This window comes from Notolepis coatsorum (assembly GCF_963971535.1).
Source record: "Notolepis coatsorum genome assembly, chromosome: 20".
In the NCBI taxonomy this organism is placed as follows: domain Eukaryota; kingdom Metazoa; phylum Chordata; class Actinopteri; order Aulopiformes; family Paralepididae; genus Notolepis; species Notolepis coatsorum.
The window spans coordinates 930,188-953,066 of record NC_140184.1 but is presented as its reverse complement, the minus strand read 5'-3'; the positions used below and the strand labels follow the sequence as shown (position 1 = coordinate 953,066).

Genomic DNA, 22,879 nt, shown 5'->3' with positions numbered 1-22,879 from the left:
GCAACAAGGCAATCCTGTGTGGCTGCAGAGCCTATTTCAGGTAAGTTTATCTTGTTATCAGGTATGAGCCAGTATGGGGGGGGGGGGGGGGCACAAAAACAAAACAAAAAACGTAAGTAAAAAATATTTTTTTGACATGAAATATTTATTTTACATTTTTTATATAGCTAAGTATGACCGGTAAGTATAAAGGAAGTTGGGTTTATCTAGACAGGTACCCTAAGTGTAGCAGGTAAGGTCATAGCTGTTGGTCTGGTGTCTGGTGGTATGGTTTGGAGTGGTGTCTGTGGTATGATCTGATCTGGTGTCTGTGGTATGATCTGATCTGGTGTCTGTCTGTGGTATGATCTGATCTGGTGTCTGTCTGTGGTATGATCTGATCTGGTGTCTGTGGTATGATCTGATCTGGTATGATCTGATCTGGTGTCTGTGGTATGATCTGATCTGGTGTCTGTGGTATGATCTGATCTGGTGTCTGACTGTGGTATGATCTGATCTGGTGTCTGTCTGTGGTATGATCTGATCTGGTGTCTGTGGTATGATCTGATCTGGTGTCTGTGGTATGATCTGATCTGGTGTCTGTGGTGTGATCTGATCTGGTGTCTGTGGTATGATGTGATCTGGTGTCTGTGGTATGATCTGATCTGGTGTCTGTGGTATGATCTGATCTGGTGTCTGTGGTATGATCTGATCTGGTGTCTGTGGTATGGTCTGATCTGGTGTCTGTGGTATGATCTCATCTGGTGTCTGTGGTATCATCTGATCTGGTGTCTGTGGTGTGATCTGGTGTCTGTGGTGTGATCTCATCTGGTGTCTGTGGTGTGATCTGATCTGGTGTCTGTGGTATGATCTGATCTGGTGTCTGTGGTATGATGTGGGCTGGTGTCTGTGGTATGATCTGGTCTGGTGTCTGTGGTATGATCTGATCTGGTGTCTGTGGTATGATCTGATCTGGTGTCTGTGGTATGATCTGGTCTGGTGTCTGTGGTGTGATCTGATCTGGTGTCTGTGGTATGATGTGGGCTGGTCTGTGGTATGATCTGATCTGGTGTCTGTGGTATGATCTGATCTGGTGTCTGTGGTATGATCTGATCTGGTGTCTGTGGTATGGTCTGATCTGGTGTCTGTGGTATGATCTCATCTAGTGTCTGTGGTATCATCTGATCTGGTGTCTGTGGTATGATCTCATCTGGTGTCTGTGGTGTGATCTGATCTGGTGTCTGTGGTGTGATCTGATCTGGTGTCTGTGGTATGATCTGATCTGGTGTCTGTGGTATGATCTGATCTGGTGTCTGTGGTATGATCTGATCTGGTGTCTGTGGTATGATCTGGTCTGGTGTCTGTGGTGTGATCTGATCTGGTGTCTGTGACGGGGAGTCAGACAGACAGACAGACAGACAGACAGAGAGGAACAACATGGCGCCGGGAGCAGCAGCAGCTCTGGCTTCTGGACCAGTCGTTGTTGTCTGAAAGAACCGGGCGAGGATCGGGCAGGATGAACCTCTGCGCCCAATATTTACGGTAACGTGGGACATAAACGGTCTGTTTACCTTTACAGCCATGCATTGGATGTGATCGAGAGACAACGGAGCAGCAGGCATAGCGATGGTTTTCTCTCCCCTATAGCTAGCAGCGTTAGCTCGCTGGTTAGCGTCCTGCTAGCTAGCATCACAGAATAACAACAAACTAACGGTGGAAATACAACACCGGTCAAATCAACGTATCGTTTCCCCCGTCATGACCTGGTTTGTTTATTGTTAACAAATGAATATGATCGTGTGTCCCTGCAGTTGTCATATATATAACTGTTAAAACGTGTGTTGTTTACCCGCCACACTGGTCTGTTAGCTAGTAGGTTAGCTAACGGTGTTGTAGATCATACTAACCGTGTAACGTTATAATAATGTCTAAATACATTAATACTCATGCGTGTTAACCGCAGATCATGTATGTTAACGTTGTGTAACGTTAGCCATGCATACGTATCACTTGGTAACAACGAGTTAGCTAGGGTTGTTGTGTGTAGTTAGCTATAGATCCCATTGTATGTGTGGATCCAGGGAGTAGTCAGAGCCCACACTACACTACATGTCATCCACACACCGATCATTCTGTAACAACGAGAACTGATGCGTCTATATTCAAAAAGCCATCTAACATCACAGCTATTAACACCCCTGTGCTCATTAAACCACCACCTTGCTGTGTTCTTCTAAACTAACTAAACTCTCCTTGTTTACATCCTGAGCAGGCAGGCAGAGGCCCTGAAGGCTGACATGACAGGTATGATGTTTTGTGTATCTTCTTACCTTTTTTGGTTTCTTGAAGTGTCTTAGACGTTTGCCATTTCTTTGTTAACACACCATGGATTAGAAATGCAAGACGGTATGCCATTATGTGCCCTTTTTGAGTGTCACCCATCTTGCTACTATAACAATTATTTAGACTTTTGAATATATAATCTTTCGAATCTTCTCTTTTGCGCTGTGCTGCGTGATCCATGTAACATAGTAAAGCTAGTAACGGCGTTCTTCCAACTTCTTTTAATTTTGGGAATAAGAATATCCTTATTTGAAATTCATTGCAATTCATGCGTTGTCCCAAGTGTTCACGCTATGCGAGTCTATTTAGGGTCCAACCTATTACAATCTCTTGTGGGGAAAAAAAACAACAACAGCTGAGAGGAATGCTCTTCTTTGCACCTTGTCCTCTAGATTCCAAGCTTGGGGCAGCAGAGGTGTGGACGTCCAGGCAGGCTCTTCAGGACCTCTACCAGAAGATGCTCGTGACGGACCTGGAGTACGCTCTGGACAAGAAGGTGGAGCAAGATCTGTGAGTCCCCCGCTTTGCTTTGAGTGTTTCTCAATGGAAGAGTTTCACTTGTAATAAATCTTATGCAGGCCGAAAAAGCTGCACAAAACTCCGATCCTCATCCATAAGCATTTATCCTGTCAAATACGATGGGGGCGACAGAGGCTCAGGAGGAGGTAGAGCGGTCGTCTGGTAGTTAGAAGGGTTCCCGGTTCGATTCCCACCCCTCCTTGAGCGAGACACTTAACCCCTAACTGCTCCCGATGAGCAGGTTGGCACCTCTGTCGGTGTGTGAATGTGAGGAACAAAATTGTAAAGCGCTTTGGATAAAAGCTGCTATATAAATAAATGCACCATAAAATCAGGCAGCAGTGCCCATTGTGGCTACATGGCCAGCGCTCTGAGCCCCTGCTGTCACTGAGGGGCAGCGCTCTGTCCTCGCTACTGTCACTCCACAGAGACGGCCCTCATTGCAGTCACAGAGGCACTTCACTTAGCAAAAGCGAAAGGCCTCTCTGGCCTGATTCTCCTAGATCTATCTGCAGCCTTCGACACAGTCAACCATCAGATCCTCCTCGCGGCCCTCGCAGGAATGGGAGTGGCTGGCTCTGCGCTGACATCATACCTCAATGACCGCTCCTACCAAGTGTCATGGATGGGTGTCCCCCAGGGCTCGGTCCTAGGACCCCTTCTCTTCTCCCTCTACACTAAATCACTGGGTAACATTATCACGTCTCATGCCTTCTCGTATCATTGCTATGCCGATGATACTCAACTCTTCCTCCTTCCCTCCCTCAGATATCCACGTCTCTGAGTGGATCTCGGCCTGTCTGTCCGACATCTCCGCCTGGATGACGACCAACCACCTCAAACTGAACCTAAGCAAAGCAGAATTGCTTCACCTGCCGGCCAAATCCTCCCCCCTGACCGACCTTTCCATCACAGTCGAGAATGCAGCTGTGACCGCGTCCCCGACCACCAAGAACCTTGGTGTTGTCCTCGACGAGCAGTTGAACTTCTCCGCTCACATCGCAGTGACAATCAGAACCTGCAGATTCCTCCTGAGCAATGTCAGAAGGATCGGCCCCTTCCTGACAAAAGAAGCCACCCAACTCCTCGTCCAATCAACAGTCATCTCCCACCTCGACTACTGCAACGTACTGCTCGCTGGCCTCCCGGCCACTGCCACCAAGCCTCTTCAACTTATTCAGAACGCAGCGGCCCGCCTGATCTCAAACCTACCGAAGTCAGCCCATGTCACCCCACTTCTTAGGGACCTGCACTGGCTCCCCATTGCTGCACAAATCCGCTTCAAGGCCCTCGACCTGGCATACCGTGCGGCAAAGGGAACCGCTCCCGCCTACCTCCGGTCAATGGTCTCTATCTACACACCCTCAAGACCCCTACGCTCTGCATCTTCTGGCCGCCTCAGACCCACTCCTATCCGAGCTCCGGGAGGGTCATCAAGGAGAACCTGCCTTTTCTCAGTCCTTGCCCCACAATGGTGGAATGAACTACCCACCCCAGTTAGGACAGCTGAAACCCGTCCAATCTTTCGCCGTTGACTAAAGACGCACTTCTTCAACCATTATCTGAAATGAAAAAAAATTAAATAAAAATCTAACCCGAACTAACCTTACTGTCATGCACTTGTCCTTATACACTAACCTACACTGTAGCACTCAACACTTTGATAAACATTGTTACTCAGCTGATAGAGTTGTGCCCTTCCTGATGACTTGTCGTACAGAATTTGTAAGTGTCAGCTAAATGACTAAATGTAAATATTTGCTCCCAAGTGCAACAGCCTTGGCTTGTTTGATATGGAATCAGTTTTTACAATTGATGTTGTGGGAAATCGTGGTGTCATCTGATGCTAAACCTCTATTTTGCAGGTGGAACCATGCTTTTAAGAATCAAATAACAACACTACAGAGCCAAGCTAAGAACAGAGTGAACCCCAACCGAAGTGAAGTCCAGGCCAACCTCTCCCTGTTCCTCGAGGCGGCAAGTGGATTCTACACGCAGGTGAGAGAAGAACCTCTGAGTGACTGGTGTGTTGGAGGAGGAAAAGGTACAATTTAGGGGCGACAGTGGCGCAGGAGGTAGAGCAGTCATCTCGTAATCCGGAGCATCCCAGTTCGATTCCCGCTCCTCCTGGGCAGCATGTTGAAGTGTCCTTGAGCAAGACACTTGACCCCTTAACATGAGCAGGTTGGCACCTTGCATGGTTGCCTCCGCCGTCGGTGTGTGAATGTGAGGAACGCATTTTAAAGCGCTTTGGGTAAAAGAAAAAAGAAGGAGAAGGAGGAGTATGAATGAATGAATGATGTTTATTTTTCGGTCTTGTTTAAAAACAAATCAAACACACCTGTGTGGACTTGCAAAAAAAAATAAAAAATCACAAATGTACATATTAAAGTTAAAGGCAAGCTCACACACAAAATCCAAAATCAACGACCGAAAAAAAGGAATAAGCTGAGGCTTATTTTTGCCTATCCCTCACAAATGCTTAAAAACTAAATATATTTTAATATAAGAAAGAAAAACTTAAAATATGCTCTGCAAGATATCATTTTTTGAAAGAAAAAAAGTATCCGCTGTGATATGAGCTGTGTGTGTGGTTATGAGCTGTGTGTGTGGATATGAGCTGTGTGTGTGTGGTTATTAGTGGTGGGGGAAAATATCGAAACGTAGTAGTAGTAGGGCGATACTTTGCGTGGCGATACTGTATCGATACAGGGACGCCAAGTATCGATATTTATTTATTTGTGTGCGTGTGTGGTTATGAGGTGGGTGTGTGGTAGGGCTGTACCGAATCATTTTTTAACATTCGAAGCTTCGATTGAAGTATTCGAACGAAGCTTCGAATGTCTATAAAAAAATATATAAATTAATATAATATAACTCATATAACTAATATAACAGTTTCGTCAACATAAATAATCCAATAAGGGCACGGTTGGTATGAAAGTGATGGTGACGTCTTGTAGTATAATATTATAATATTAGTGTAGCCTAATCTTTAACTGTCACTGTGAAGAAAACCCCCATTGGTTTAAACAGATTGAATAGACGCAACAAAAAAAAGATTACAATTTTTATTTATATTAAAAAAAATTATAAAAAATTCCAAGGTTGATTTAGAATTTGAATGTCAACATTATGATCGAAGCTTCGAAGCATTCGGTACAGCCCTAGTGTGTGGTTATGAGCTGTGTGTGTGTGTGGTTATGAGCTATGTGTGTGTGGTTATGAGCTGTGTGTGTGGTTATGAGCTGTGTGTGTATGTGGTTATGAGCTATGTGTGTGGTTATGAGCTGTGTGGTTATGAGCTGTGTGTGTGTGTGGTTATGAGCTGTGTGTGTGTGGTTATGAGCTGTGTCTGTGTGGTTATGAGCTGTGTGTGTATGTGGTTATGAGCTGTGTGTGTGGTTATGAGCTGTGTGTGTGTGTGGTTATGAGCTATGTGTGTGGTTATGAGCTGTGTGGTTATGAGCTGTGTGTGTGTGTGTGGTTATGAGCTGTGTGTGTGTGGTTATGAGCTGTGTGTGTGGTTCTGAGCTGTGTGTGTATGTGGTTATGAGCTATGTGTGTGGTTATGAGCTGTGTGGTTATGAGCTGTGTGTGTGTGTGGTTATGAGCTGTGTGTGTGTGGTTATGAGCTGTGTGTGTGGTTATGAGCTGTGTGTGTATGTGGTTATGAGCTGTGTGTGTGGTTATGAGCTGTGTGTGTGTGTGGTTATGAGCTGTGTGTGTGTGTGGTTATGAGCTATGTGTGTGTGGTTATGAGCTGTGTGTGTGGTTATGAGCTGTGTGTAGGGCTGACCTTCGAATTTCTTTTTGGAATTCGAAGCTTCGGGGCCGAGATTCGATTTTAATTCGAAGCTTCGAGATCAAAAAAAAAAATTATATATATATATATTTTGAATTTTTTTTTATGTTGTGGGACTTGTACAGCACTTTGTTCAACTTTGTCAGTGCTGTAAAGTTTAAACCTTTTTAAATCTTAAGACAAACGAAACACTTTGCTTTCATGAAATATTGTAAGTCGTCATTTGAGGCTTTATAAAAGCAGCACAATGAACACAAATCTGTCAGTGCCGAGTCCGACCTCATCATAAATAACAAACAGCATTGCTTGTTGTAGTTAACAAAGAGAGGCAGAGTTGATTTAGCAAAAAATATATATATAAAATATATAATCTTAAATTTTCTTTTTCTTTTTCTATATTCAAATTCTATTTTCCCATTAGAATCCCATGCCCATCGAACGAAGCTTCGAAGTATTTAAGACAGCCCTAGTGCTGACCCCTGTGAATTTCCCAAATGTGGGAATCTCTGCTGCATCATTTATGACAGTGGGGGACTGCGTTCGCACTCTCCTTTGTTTAGATTTTCCTGAATCTCCCCAAGGGGATCAATAAAGGAATATCTTATCTTGTTTTAAATAGATTCTCATGAATAACAATGTGGACAGAACAGCGGATGTGACAGCATAATTGCTCACAGCAATTTAATTTGGCTGTGTGTCGGCTAATATGATAATATGATTCACCATAAGCCGCGCTGCACTGAAATAAGCTGCTGTTTGTGTCTGAATCGGAAAATCAAAAGAGAACTGCCTCATTGTTTGACTCAGGAATCCAAATTCATTATTAAAGGCTATAGGCTATTTTTTTTTATTGCTATGTACAATTGATGAATAAAATACTTTGACGTTCTGGATGGTAGACTACATCATCCTTTTAGGGTTCGGTTAAAACTGATGCCACGTCCGACGCCTCAGTCGGACTTAGTTTATATATGCTTTTATTTATGGATATAGAATCCAATCAATCAATCAATCAATCAATCAATCAATCAATCAATCAATCATGGTTCATATATTGTCATTGAGCTTCACACCTGTTCCATGTAATGTCATGTTCGTGGGTATTTGTATAGCACCTTTCATACAAGAATTGCAGTTCAAAGTGCTTCACAGTAGGAAAAAAAGAGCAATGGATAAAGTGAATACATAAAATAAGTATAAAACAAGCATCACAATAGAGCATTAAATCACAGTTCTTCACATTAGGATCTAACATCCCAATAGGCCTGTTTACGGTTTGATCATCACACATAATATAGACAATTTTAAAATAGAATGTAATAAAAGCGCAAAATAGCGTGAACGGAGCAAAATAGTGCAATAGTGCAATAAAATAATTGGTAAAATAGAATAGTCAGAGTGCAGTTCTGAATGAATAAACACAGTTTATGACGCACAGCGGCTGCTCGATTGGCTGATGTTCTACCGTTGGACGAGGAAGTTGAAGCTGACGAGGGAGTTCAGAGAGAGCGAGTCTTCAGGGGACCGGCAGGATTTAGAATAGAATAGAAATACTTTTATTATCCCGAGGGAAATTTGACACTGCAAATCGCTCACATTAAACATTTAGACAGAACAAGTCACAAATAAGAATAACAAAACAAATTGCCTAAGAATAGAATCAAATAAAATCGAATAAAAATCGAATAAAAATCGAATAAAATATACAGTAAATAAATACAGTAAAAAATATACTGAAGTCTACAGTAGGTGTAATATTGCACAGTGTTGTTTGAAAAGTAATAGTCCAGGCAAATGGTAACTGTCACTCGGGCCACTGCCTCACTGCATCACTGAGCAATGAGCTGCTTCCGACCACCCAATGCTGTTCAAGGCCGCTAAGACGGCGGGACAAGATGTACGCTCACGTGTGCAAAGCTTTGTGTTGATTGTGATTCATAACGGGGACCTGGCGTGGGACATGCGTGCGCACCTTGTTACAAATTGGAATATCGCTGTGCGGACCTTTTGGAGCTCTTTGGCAAGCAAATTGTTCTAAATAGGGATGGCTCCGATACTCCGTATCGGTATCGGTCCGATACTGGCCAAATTCACAGGATCGGATATCGGAAAAAACGCTTACGTATTTTCAGATTCGATACATGCTGTAAAGCGCGCCATCACGTGAACAGTAGTAGTGCGACAACAACGTTACAGCTAGCTAAACGTGAGTCTTGTTAGTAGCGCGCCGTGTTCATGTCAGCTGTGTGGAGTTATTTTAAGCTCAAAGAAGAAAAAGGCAAAACAACCCAATAGGGTCCAGCTGCAGACCCGGGTGTACGACACAGAGAGAGTACAGGCCACCGCAGGTAACGTTAGACTACTAGGAGCGGATTAGCTACGGAGCTAACAGAATAACGACACTCACAAACAAATACAGAGGACTCGCGTGTATACTTGTGGAATAACACGACACAGCCGAGTGTACCGTCTGCAACGCAAACGGTGGCAGCAACACTGGAAACTTAATTAAACACTTCATGGAAACGGAGTAAGGTTATGTCGAGTTCATACGTTTATATATATAAAAATGCAGCCATACGTCCAACGAATGCAGAGGAATGTTTTGCAGCAGCAGTTAACGTCGCTGGAAACCGCAAGAGAAACCATGCGAGAAACTCCCTGCAGATGGTAACAAAGCAAAGCTTATAACCGAGAAAATAACCAAATGTATTGTGCTGGACGAACAGCCCCTTTCTTTAACGTTGGTGTAGTGTTGTAAAGTGTCTAAAGTGAATGTTAAAGGTGAATGTTTAAAGTGAGTGTGTGCAATGTGGATGTGTGTGTGCAGTGCTCTGTACTGTGCAACTCATGGTAACTACTGTGTATTCAACCCTTTCACTGCCGCACTACCAAACGGTTAACCCTCTCACTGCTACAATACACAGAACGGTTAACCCTTTCACTGCCACACAACAGCCGGTTAACCCTTTCACTGCCACACGACAGAAGGTTAAAGGCCCACTTGCATGTTGTATTTTTGTTCAATAAATAATGTGACTAGGCCAACGGTGACTTTCATGAAGAGGGGAATCTTTTTTTTAAATTGACCCAGTTTTAGCGTTTTTATCAAACATTTTGTCTGCCCAACCACAACCACCTATTTTAATCCATGGTTCATAACATGCGCGTGTCATCTTAATGGTGACGCCACAGCAGGTGCAGGGCAGCAGGGGCTCTGAGAGTCACAGGCAGGTAGCCTTCTTGTTACTACTACTACTAGCCGAGGAGCTAGTATCTGTTTCACCTAACACTATTGCTCCGTGATCATAGCCATTTATCTCTAAAGCTAACCACTATTTGTAAAAGCCACAACCACGTCACCATATTTGTAATAATGTAAATCATTGTGTCGTTGTACATATTGTGTATATAACGTTAGTAGCTAAGTTAGCTAGCTTGCTAGCCAGCATAGCATTCTCGAAACTCCTAACATGCCCCGATTTAAAATGGTTCTCTCCTCTTTGTATAACTTTGTCCTCACAAACAAAGTATTCTGCCAGGGAACTTATGGACACGACAGTAGTATAAGGTGTTTGAGGTTGTAACGTTAACGTTAGTTAGCTATCGTGGTAGCCCCTTTCGTGACTGTGATGCACCAAGTGGGGCTACTAGGGGGCTACTATCGTATCAACATGACGTGCAGCTTGCTAGCCGGCATGATGCGTGCGTGTGCAGTGCTTTGCCCCACAGGTCTGAGAAGAGGACCTGCACATTTTACTCGTTCCCCAAACTCTTTTACATGCCCCGATTTAAAATGGTTCACGACAGTAGACATAATGCTAACGTTAGCGGGGTAACGTTAGCCAGAGCCATATAGCCAGCTTGGGCCTTGCACATCGCAGTCACGGAAGGGGCTACTTGGTACTATGACCCGCGACAGCCCACAGACCGACCAGTAGCGCTGCTGTACTGAACAACAGGCTGCCTAGTGGTACATGTAGTTCTTTTTTTACGACATTAAAAACCTTATAACTACCTTGTTTCAACCAATTGTAGCTGGTCCATCGAAATCTCTCCGACGATTAAACCCATTTGCGTCTTGGCTTGTAAGGCGTCCATTTGGATCAAGGAAATAGCTTTCTGCACTCGTCAAACTCCATTGTAGTGGATCAGAAATAGGGAAAAGTTACCTGAAGTGACATCACGGCACTGATAAGGTCTGCTAAGCTTTTTCATTTGCTCCATACATGTTATTCGTGCATGGACCTTTTTAACCCTTTCTGAGTGGAATTTCCGGCGTCAAATGGAAAAAAATAAATAATGAAATTAGATACCAATGATGTAAACTACCCATAATTGAAGAGTAGGGTTTAACCTGCAAGTGGCACTTTAACCCTTTACTATCACACTACCGACGGTTACCGTCGGTAGTGTGATAGTAAAGGGTTAACCTTCTGTCGTGTGGCAGTGAAAGGGTTGAGCTAAAATCATCTGCTGAAGTGACCGTGATCCCTGTCCCTCCCTCCCCTCCAGTTACTCCAGGAGCTGTGCACCGTGTTCAACGTGGACCTGCCCTGTCGCGTGAAGTCCTCTCAGCTGGGGATCATCAGCAATAAACAGACCATCACCAGTGCCATCGTAACCCCCCAACCAAGTTCCTGCTCTTACATCTGCCAGCATTGTCTTGTCCACCTGGGAGACATAGGTAGGCATCGTCCTGTCCACCTGGGAGACATGGGTAGTAGGGCTGTTTCCCCGAAGCCTGTTTTTGGGCTTCGAACTTCGTCAGGGTTTTTCGAACGGACGTTCGAACCTTCGCCTTTAATAATAATAATAATTTTTTTTTAAAAAGAACATTCTTTATTTTTTATTAATAAATATCCTCAAACTAAATCCTCAATTTGAATGAAGTGATTAATCTGATTAAATTAGCCTTTTTTTTTTAATTAAATCAACTTTCTTTAATGAATATAACTCATCAGTTTTAATACTATAATATTAGTGTAGCCTAATATTTATCTGCAACTGTGAAGAAAAACCCCATTGGTTTAAACAGAATGAACAGACACATAAATTTTTTTTTTTTTTACAAATTTAAAATTCGAATGTTGATTTAGAATTCGAATGCCAACGTAACGAACGAACGTTCAAACGTTTGAGCTCAGCCCTAATAGGTAGGCATTCTCTTCTCCACCTGGGAGACATAGGTAGGCATTCTCTTCTCCATCTGGGAGACATAGGTAGGCATTCTCTTCTCCATCTGGGAGACATGGGTAGGCATTCTCTTCTCCATCTGGGAGACATGGGTAGGCATCGTCATGTCCACTTATGAGACATAGGTAGGCATTAGCTTAGTTCATCGTCCAGTCCGTCTTCTGGATTATCCTAAACATAGTTCATAAATATTTTAACATTGACACAATTGTCATCATTCTGGCTCTGTACGCCACAATGGAGTTGAAATGAAACAAATAAAGATGTGCTTTAAGTGCCAACGTTCAGCTTTAATTTGGGGGTAATTACATCCTTAATGAGGTGAAGGGTGTAGGAATTACAACAGGTTCTATTATGTGCCTCCATGTTTAAGGCACCAGAAGTATTTGGACGATTGGCTTGTCAGAATTGTGTCAAGTTTGTTTTTATTTGTCACTTATAAGGTACATGTACACATTACAGTGAAATGCTTGGTTCTGTATGAGCCCCTGAGAATGTGCTGCATACAGTAAAAAAAAGAGTAAGTAAGTAAAAGAGGAATAAAGTCCCAACACTGTACAAATATACAATAAAGTACAACCTAAGTACAATGAAGTAAAAATGCAGACAATGAGGTACAAAAATGCAAACTCTTTCTATTGTAATGCAAAATGCTAAAATGAGTTATGGATGTAGTGCAAATCTCTTTTAATAAATAGATAAAATATGGTGTAGTGTTAAAGTGAGTGTTAAGGAGTGTTTGTTTAAAGTGAGTCTGTGCAATGAATGTAGAATGGATAGGTTAGTGTTGCATAGAGTCATTGAGCATCCTGATGGCCTGGGGATAGAAGCTCCTTCTGAGTCTCTCTGTACCGGCCATGAGACTCCGGTAGTGCTTGTCTGGGGATAGAAGCTCCTTCTGAGTCTCTCTGTACCGGCCATGAGACTCCGGTAGCGCTTGCCTGGGGATAGAAGCTCCTTCTGAGTCTCTCTGTTCTGGCCATGAGACTCCGGTAGCGCTTGCCTGGGGATAGAAGCTCCTTCTGAGTCTCTCTGTTCTGGCCATGAGACTCCGGTAGCGCTTGCCTGGGGATAGAAGCTCCTTCTGAGTCTCTCTGTTCTGGCCATGAGACTCCGGTAGCGCTTGCCTGGGGATAGAAGCTCCTTCTGAGTCTCTCTGTACTGGCCATGAGACTCCGGTAGCGCTTGCCTGGGGATAGAAGCTCCTTCTGAGTCTCTCTGTTCTGGCCATGAGACTCCGGTAGCGCTTGCCTGGGGATAGAAGCTCCTTCTGAGTCTCTCTGTTCTGGCCATGAGACTCCGGTAGCGCTTGCCTGGGGATAGAAGCTCCTTCTCGGTAGCGCTTGCCTGGGGATAGAAGCTCCTTCTGAGTCTCTCTGTGCCGGCCATGAGACTCCGGTAGCGCTGTTTCTGGACCTGACTGTGTTTCTCCTCCTCCAGCACGTTATCGCAACCAGACCAGCCAGGCGGAGTCCTACTACAGACATGCAGCCCAGCTGGTCCCATCAAACGGTGAGCAGGTGCCAATATCCTCCGTGTGGTCGTATTTGCATGATTTGATACTATTCCTCCTTCTTCATCTTCATTTCGCACATCATTCATTCATTTATTCACATTTATATCTATTGATAATCTGTTTATTTATACCAGTGTAGACTAAGACTTAGGTTAGCTATATATATATTTGGACCGGGGATAGACTTGGGATAGAGTCTGAATATTATACCAGGGTGGGCTGTACTTATGCGCATGGTAATATTATTGACAGAGTATGTCTCAACTGATCAGAGATCCAGTGCAGATCAGACCTTTTTTCTTTTCTATATTTACTTACTATATTCTTATATTGTATTCTTACTATATTCTTATATTGTATTCTTACTATCCTGTCTGTATCTCTCATGTTTACTTCCTGGAGCCATTCACCAGGATTAGTGAAGATCCATGTTATCTTATTTCTGAACATGTTTCTAACACAGTCTGTGGTCACGCTCACAGGTCAGCCCTACAACCAGCTGGCCATCCTGGCCTCGTCGAAAGGAGACCACCTCACCACTATCTTCTACTACTGCCGGAGCATCGCAGTCAAGTTCCCCTTCCCCGCCGCCTCCACCAACCTGCAGAAGGCCCTGTCTAAAGCTCTGGAGAGGTATTGTGATCACAAGTAGTTTGCACTTATCCAATACAGCACCTCGGACAGCGCCAGCCGACGCAGACTGGGAGCAGTGTGGCTCTCGCTGTCTGTGCTGAATGGACCGCTAACAGTGCTACCTAGTGCTACCTTGATCCCCTGAATCACTGCTTAGTAGGGATGTCCGATATTGGCATTAAAATGTAATATCGGAAATTATCTATCGGGTTTAAAATAAATTATTATTATTATTTTTTTTACATTTATTTAACCTTTATTTACCCAGGCAAGCAAGTAACAACAAATTCTTATTTTATTTATTGTCAAAAGTATGCATAATGTTGTGTTAATTCCACGACAAGAGATATGTAATATTAATTACCTGAAATTATTCCGTTTTTTGGGGGAGGAAACCCTGCATATATCGGTATCGGAAATTAAGAGTTGGACAATATCGGTATATCTGTAAAAAAGCCAATATCGAAACATCCCTACTGCTTAGCGGTCCGTTCAGCACAGTGGATCTAGATGTGAATGGACAGCTCGATCTCCTCTATCACCTCTATCTCTTTCTCTTTTTCACTCTCTTTATATCTCTTTCTCTTTCTCCCTCTCCCTCCCTCTCTATCTCTATTTATATCTCTCTCTCTCTCTCCCTCCTCTCTCTCTATATCTCTTTCTCTCTCTCCCTCTCCCTCCCTCTCTATCTCTATTTATATCTCTCCCTCCCTCTCTCTATCTCTCTTTATATCTCTTTCTCTCTTATCTCTCTCCCTCTCCCCCCCCCCTCTCTCTCTTTATATCTTATATCTCTCCCTCCCTCTCTATCTCTCTTTATATCTCTTTCTCTCTTATCTCTCCCTCTCCCCCCCCTCTCTCTTTATATCTCTTTCTCGCGCTTATCTCTCCCTCTCCCTGCCCCTCTCTTTATATTCTTTATATCTCTTTCTCTCATCTCTCCCTCCCTCTATCTCTTTATATCTCTTTCTCTCTCCCTCTCCCTCTCTATCTCTCTCTCTTTCTCTTTATATCTCTTTCTCCCTCTCTTATCTCTCTCCCTCTCCCTCCCCCCTCTCTCTTTATATCTCTTTCTCTCTTATCTCTCCCTCTCCCTTTCCCCTCTCTCTCTTTATATCTCTCCCTCTCTTATCTCTCTCTCTCTCTCTCTCTCTCTCTCTCTCTCTCTCTCTCTCTCTCTCTCTCTCTCTCTCTCTCTCTCTCTCTCTCTCTCTCTTATATCTCTCTCTTTATATCTCTCTCCTTCTCCCTCCCCCTCTCTCTCTCTTTCTCTTTCTCTCTTAGTCGTGACGAGATGAAGACCAAGTGGAGTGTGTCGGATTTCATCAAGGCGTTCATCAAGTTCCATGGCCACGTCTACCTGAGCAAGAGCCTGGAGAAGCTCAACACCCTGAGAGAGAAGCTGGAGGAACAGTTCCAGGTACAACCTTTTGAACCATTTCACTACCACACTACAGAATCCATTTCCTCATCCACGGCCATTCATTTTCAAGTGTGATTGCCTTCTGGTTTCCGCTCGTCAACTTTCACCTAGATCCCTTATTCGCACCCCCCCCCCCCCCACGTGGGGTATCATTGGAAAGCTACATTCATTGGCTACAACGCTGACCAATAATCTTCGCCATCAGCGGATGATTGGCAGTTCTGGGGCGTTGGGATTTCGGGTGGTCATCTTTATGCGCAGCGTAAAAAGACACTCGCCTGACATATCGTCATGTAACTCGAGAACTGAGACACGGATTTGGTCGAGTGAGGTGGCGTTCGAACGGCAACACATAGATCTTTAATTCTGTCATTTATATGTTCAGCGGAAAAAATTCAGCCCTGAGCCGCTAGACGCTTGCAAAGTGCCGTGACTTTGTGCCTCCCGCCGGGTGGGTATGAGGGCCCTCTCCCAGGCCGTTGCGTGTTAAGAGGTTAACAGATAGGATTAGTCAGTCAAGATTCTTACTGGCGGTTAACCATAATCACCATAATCAGTTATTTTTGGAAACCACCTATAACATCCCTCTTCATATCCTTCTCTTCCATCCAGAGGCTGATTCTCCAGAAGGCCTTCAGCTCCCAGCAGTTGGTCCACATCACGGTCATCAACCTGTTCGAGCTGCACCACCTGAGGGAGCTGGACCAGACAGGCTCTGAGGAGCATATCGGCTGGTTTCAGCTTCTGGGCCTGTTCAGTAGGTCACTTCTCTCTAGTATTCAGCTCCTGTTCAGTAGGTCACTTCTCTCTAGTATTCAGCTCCTGTTCAGTAGGTCACCTCTCTAGTATTCAGCTCCTGTTCAGTAGGTCACTTCTCTCTAGTATTCAGCTCCTGTTCAGTAGGTCACTTCTCTCTAGTATTCAGCTCCTGTTCAGTAGGTCACTTCTCTCTAGTATTCAGCTCCTGTTCAGTAGGTCACTTCTCTCTAGTATTCAGCTCCTGTTCAGTAGGTCACTTCTCTCTAGTATTCAGCTCCTGTTCAGTAGGTCACCTCTCTAGTATTCAGCTCCTGTTCAGTAGGTCACCTCTCTCTAGTATTCAGCTCCTGTTCAGTAGGTCACTTCTCTAGTATTCAGCTCCTGTTCAGTAGGTCACTTCTCTAGTATTCAGCTCCTGTTCAGTAGGTCACCTCTCTAGTATTCAGCTCCTGTTCAGTAGGTCACCTCTCTAGTATTCAGCTCCTGTTCAGTAGGTCACCTCTCTAGTATTCAGCTCCTGTTCAGTAGGTCACCTCTCTAGTATTCAGCTCCTGTTCAGTAGGTCACCTCTCTCTAGTATTAGAGGGAAGGAGAGAAGGTGGGGATAGAAGGGGGAGGGAGGCAGGGAGAGAGAGGGGGCAGGAGAGGGAGGGAGGGACAGAATGGTAGATTGATGGATGAATGAAAGAATGAAGAGTGGCCCCAGGAAATATATGAGGAAATATGTATGAAGGAAGGAAGGAAGTTGTTTCTGATCGTCCCAAGTTTGAAGCAGTGTTTTGAAAGCCCCCCCCCCCCCCCCTGCGCCCCTTTCTCTCCGCAGTGTCATTCCTGGGGATGATGTGCAGTCGAACGCTGCTCAACACGCACCGCGGAGAGGAGATCATGGGGGAATGTCCCCTGCCGGCCATCAAGGTGTCCCTGGACTGGCTCAAGCTGAGGCCCAGCGTCTTCCACGAGAGCGCCGTGGACAAGAGGCAGTAGTAAGTAGGGATGTCCGATATTATCGGCCTACCGATATTATCGGCCTACCGATATTGGCATTACAATGTAATATCGGAAATTATCTGTATCTGTTTTCAAGTTTTTTTTTTTTTTTTTACATTTATTTTACCTTTATTTACCCAGGCAAGCAAGTAAGAACAAATTCTTATTTTATTTATTGTCGAAAGTATGCATAATGTTGTGTTAATTCCACGACAAGAGATATGTAATGTTAATTACCTGAAATTATTCTGTTTTTTTGGGGGGGAAACCCTGCATATATCGGTATCGGTTGATATCGGAATCGGAAATTAAGAGTTGGACAATATCGGTATATCGGATATCAGTAAAAAAGCCAATATCAAACATCCCTAGCAGTAAAAGTTGTTGCTCCCTGGGGCCACGTCTGAAGTCTCTCTGTTCTACGTTGCGCCGTTGCATTTGTCTACACCTGAGATAAATACTGTATGTTCTCTTTATCCTCTTTTGTGTTATTTTAGCGTCTGGCCTTGGCTGGTTTCAATTCTGAACAGTTTCCAGCCCAAAGATGACGACGTGTCCTGTGCATCAGGTAAAGGCAACAGGCGGCTGTTTTGATATGGAATTTAGACGGCATCTAATAATATTGTATTGTACAATATTTCTTCTTCTGGCGGGGCGTCCCCACATTTCAACAGTAGTGATATGTTTGTGATGGGTTTCAATGAGAAACCATCTCTAAATAACTGTGCTCTTCCCCTCTCAGTGCCGCCCCTCCCAGAGGAGTTTGAGCTGCAGGGGTTTCTCGCCCTCAGACCAGCGTTAAGGTACTTACACTCACACTCATCAGACCAGCGTTAAGGTACTTACACTCACACTCATCAGACCAGCGTTAAGGTACTTACACTCACACTCATCAGACCAGCGTTAAGGTACTTACACTCATCAGACCAGCGTTAAGGTACTTACACTCACACTCATCAGACCAGCGTTAAGGTACTTACACTCACACTCATCAGACCAGCGTTAAGGTACTTACACTCACACTCATCAGACCAGCGTTAAGGTACTTACACTCACACTCATCAGACCAGCGTTAAGGTACTTACACTCATCAGAACAGCGTTAAGGTACTTACACTCATCAGACCAGCATTAAGGTACTCACACTCATCAGACCAGCGTTAAGGTACTTACACTCATCAGACCAGCGTTAAGGTACTTACACTCATCCGACCAGCGTTAAGGTACTTACACTCATCAGACCAGCGTTAAGGTACTTACACTCATCAGCAGATGAAAAAATTTACAATACCCGCACTCACTTTTTCTCTGCTTCTATTGTCGTCAACGTTTCGGCTATTCAGCCTTCATCAGGACAGTGGCATGAAACAATGAGGTCTCACATTCATTTTATACAATTCCAAGGTCTGTTTTGGTTGATTGCATAACAGGGAGCACCTGTGCCTTCCTGTCAATAAACCAATTGGTTGAGCTTGCAGCCCCACTGGGTACTGCAGCAAAAAGAGAGACAGAGTTAGAAATGCAATAATTCAACCTCAGAACAAAACATTTTTGAAACACTCATCAGACCAGCGTTAAGGTACTTACACTCATCAGACCAGCGTTAAGGTACTTACACTCATCAGACCAGCGTTAAGGTACTCACACTCATCAGACCAGCGTTAAGGTACTTACACTCATCAGACCAGCGTTAAGGTACTTACACTCATCCGACCAGCGTTAAGGTACTTACACTCATCAGACCAGCGTTAAGGTACTTACACTCATCAGCAGATGAAAAAATTTACAATACCCGCACTCACTTTTTCTCTGCTTTTATTGTCGTCAACGTTTCGGCTATTCAGCCTTCATCAGGACAGTGGCATGAAACAATGAGGTCTCACATTCATTTTATACAATTCCAAGGTCTGTTTTGGTTGATTGCATAACAGGGAGCACCTGTGCCTTCCTGTCAATAAACCAATTGGTTGAGCTTGCAGCCCCACTGGGTACTGCAGCAAAAAGAGAGACAGAGTTAGAAATGCAATAATTCAACCTCAGAACAAAACATTTTTGAAACACTCATCAGACCAGCGTTAAGGTACTTACACTCACACTCATCAGACAAGCGTTAAGGTACTTACACTCATCAGACCAGCGTTAAGGTACTTACACTCATCAGACCAGTGTTAAGGTACTCACACTCACACACATCAGACCAGCGTTAACACATTGAGTGCCACGCCCCTTTGACCATATATGGCAGTTCCGTGCCAGCGCTGAAGTCAATGGGAGGTCGGGGAAATTTTCGAAGGCTTAAACTATATCTTAAATTATGGCTATGGGTCTAAAACACCCCTCGCTTATCAATGACTTGCTTGCAGTCAACATGTACGAAACGGATTGTTTTTTCATTGGTACATTTCCGTTTTATACCGTTTTGAATAAGAGTATAGTTTGAGAGTTCTAGTAATTCCAGAGAAATTCCGCGATAATAGCTCTAGTGGAATACACAAAACACGTTGTAATTTTTCGGCTGATTTATGAATAGTTTTCAAATAAATGCTAGATTATCGATAGTATATGTGTACGTATGCATGCTAGAGAAGCGGGCTGAAAAATGTATTATCCATGACCTGGTCAGCACTAACGCCATACACACACACACACACAGAGACACTGAGAAAAAAACATCTGATTAACCCAATACTGGTAAAATAGAGTCCTTACCTCACATCAGATGTTCTGCAAAAAGATAATCCAATTCCTGATCTCCATTCCAAATATTGATCGCGTTTATTGATCCAACGTTATAGTCCGAAACACATAATCGACGCTGCTCTGAGGGTCCTCAGTCAATCTGGTAACACGATACTGCTTGCCAGAGATGGGGAAAACCCCAGACCAGACTTTTTTTCTGATGCACATGGCCACCCAATCCAATCCAATGATGTGCATTACCATCCGGGAGACGATAGGCGGCGGTATTTGCCCTTTTCGAGCTCAGACCCATTCACAGGCTGGATGGATGAAAAATGAATGGATATCGCTAATAAAAGAAATAACGATTAAAAGATGAGAAAACTCGTCATTGGCACTCAACGCATGGCGAGTTAGCATGACTAATCTCGTCATTGGCACTCAAAGTGTTAAGGTACTTACTACATTTACTCTACCAGGGCCACCAGGAGAGCACATAACACACCCCCAGCACACACTCTTCAACCTCCTGCAATCAGGCAGGCGATACAGGAGTCTGAAAGCCAGGACTACGAGATTGACATCAGTTTCTACCCATAGGCCATCAGGCTTGTGAATGTTATCCCCCCCCACACACTTTTCTTTTAAACTGTGATCCCCCACCCCTCTTTTTCTTTTGTGCCAGGCAGACACTCTGACCTGACTGCTGCTGTGACCTCGCTTTCACCCTTCCCCTGTGAATCACTAAAGACACTTTTAACTGCTGCTGTGACCCATTGTCACCTCCATATTTATATTGTAAACACTGTGAATCGGAATGTGCAATAACGTCAATGTTACTCACTGTGCCTTGTATATAGCTTATACCTTTAAAAAAATAAAAATAAATATATATTTTTTTGTATTTTATTTTTTTATATTATTTTTTAAACAAACACATAAACAAACATGACAACACAAGATTAGATATACAAGCATTAATTAACAGTGCACATCCAATGAAATCACCATTTAGTTAAATGTCTTATACAAGATATACCCCTAATACCTGCTATCTAATACCCTACACACATATGCTCTAGCTCGCACCCCCCCCCCCCCCCCCCCCCGGACCCCCCATTGGATAATCCATCCATTATCACTCGCACCTAACCAGACACTACCATTATATGCTAGCTTTTATTCTCTCCACCACTTCTAACCACATTGTCATTTGGGATTCATTGAGACCCAAAATTCTTGCTGTAGATATTTCTAGATAAATCACATCGGGATATGTAAGAATCCAGACCTTCCGGCACATTTTTTCCGGTTGAAACCATCGTGATGCTATCAGCTTTTTAGCCACTGTGATACCAGATAAAACCAATCTCTTTAGCTGTATAGGTACTGCACCAGGCCATGTGAGCGGCGCGGCACGTGAGCGGCGCGGGGAGCGGAGCGGGCGGTTTTGACGTGAGCGAGGAGTGGGTTTTAAAATGTGTCTGTGCGACGTCCGGAGCGAGAGTTCTCCTCCGCTCCAATCCACTCCAGGCCGCTCACAGTGGTTTAACACTGATGTAATATACATGTAGTACAATGCCAAAGCAACAGATGGCGATGTACAAACATGAAGGCCATTTTCAACCAATGAGAAGGGTGAACCTGTGATATCCTGTTCAGGCTTTGTCACTCACTCCTGTTAGAAAAAGTATCGACGCCATTGTTGTTGTCGTTAGCTTACATGCTAACGTTAATGGCAGCGACCATAGCATTGTGGCTCGGCTAGCTATCATCGCTTAATAGAGCTAGTGAATGGATAAACAATGTTATTTAACATTGCAGAATGGGTACAATTACAATGCGGCTCAATACAAACAATTGTTAAGGGGCCCAGGGGGTGTAGACTGTTGTAGTTTGAGCTAATTTACACCATGCTCCAAAAAAAAAGAAAAAATCTGCCGAGCGATCTGGCGCGGGGAGCGCTCGATTCAAGGTGAGCGGTGAGCGAGCGGAGAGCGACTTGGGGGCGGGGTCAACATGAGCGATTAGCGGAGCGGACCAAGCTTTAAAGAGCGAAGATCGGATTTCTCGCCCGCACCGATCCGCTCACGTGGCCTGTACTGCACACTCAAAAACATCATTCAGCAGTAATACAGAGGGGTGTACAGGTATATTCAGAGTTAAGAGATTTGATAATTGCTGGGTCACTTCTTTCCAGAATATCTTAACTGGTGGGCAGTCCCAGTACATGTGCATAAATGTCCCCTCGTCCCCATTTGTACATAAGGAGCATTTGGAGTCTTGTTTAAGACCCATTCTGTTCAGTCTTATAGGAGTCAAGTATGTCCTGTGAATATAGTTAAGATTGATTTGTTGATGGTCCGGGTTCCTTGATGCAAGTCGAACATTTGCCCAGGCTTCTTGCCAATCAAAATTTTTCCAGGTCTGGTATATCCCTCCTCCAGACTGAGTCTAGGTGGAGGGTTTCATACGAGGACGTTAGTAATTGATGATAAAAATCTGATACAAAACCTCTCGATGTCTCTCTTTCATAGAAGAATTTGTGGTATCTGTGGTGTACAATTGGTATCCTTAATGGAACACCGTGAGCCTTCAAACATAACAATAACTGTGCGTAAAAATAATATGTGGAATCGGTGAGATTAAATATATATATTTTTTTACCTTATATAAAAATAAGTATAAGCTGGAAAACACAGCGGTTCCATAGCCTGAAGTATTATGTAGTACAGGTCAAATCTTTATAAAAATCCGTTCAGAAATGAGTACGCCAAAAAAAAGAGTTCCAAAATCCATTTCTGCCGTCCACCTCTGTGCGTTCTGAAGTCTGAGTTCACATCTAATTTTCGCTAGTCAACTTTATTCGCACCCCCCCCCCCCCCCCCCCACGTGGGGTATCGTTGGAAGCGGACACTCGTTGGCTACAACGCTGACCAATAATATTTGCCATCATCTGTGATTGGTCAGTTCTCGAGCGTATACTGTCCGACGTGGTAATTTTACGTGCACTCGCACGCATCTTTCCTTCTCTGGCATGT

The 22,879-nt window shown here is 43.9% G+C and overlaps 1 protein-coding gene across 2 annotated transcripts in view; it reads left to right on the top strand.

Moving 5' to 3' along the window:
• Window positions 1–1,421: 1,421 nt before the first annotated feature.
• The window catches only part of smg7 (SMG7 nonsense mediated mRNA decay factor), a 70,569-nt gene continuing 49,111 nt past the window's right edge, over window positions 1,422–22,879 (top strand). For both annotated transcript variants that reach the window (XM_084337586.1, XM_084337585.1), the window contains exons 1-12: window positions 1,422–1,521; window positions 2,252–2,283; window positions 2,715–2,832; window positions 4,707–4,839; window positions 11,162–11,333; window positions 13,283–13,354; window positions 13,841–13,991; window positions 15,276–15,411; window positions 16,027–16,171; window positions 16,997–17,156; window positions 17,658–17,728; window positions 17,903–17,963. In XM_084337586.1, coding sequence (XP_084193712.1) covers window positions 1,496–1,521; window positions 2,252–2,283; window positions 2,715–2,832; window positions 4,707–4,839; window positions 11,162–11,333; window positions 13,283–13,354; window positions 13,841–13,991; window positions 15,276–15,411; window positions 16,027–16,171; window positions 16,997–17,156; window positions 17,658–17,728; window positions 17,903–17,963 — 1,277 coding nt within the window. In that variant the 5' untranslated portion in view covers window positions 1,422–1,495. The remainder of the gene's footprint in view (window positions 1,522–2,251; window positions 2,284–2,714; window positions 2,833–4,706; window positions 4,840–11,161; window positions 11,334–13,282; window positions 13,355–13,840; window positions 13,992–15,275; window positions 15,412–16,026; window positions 16,172–16,996; window positions 17,157–17,657; window positions 17,729–17,902; window positions 17,964–22,879) is intronic.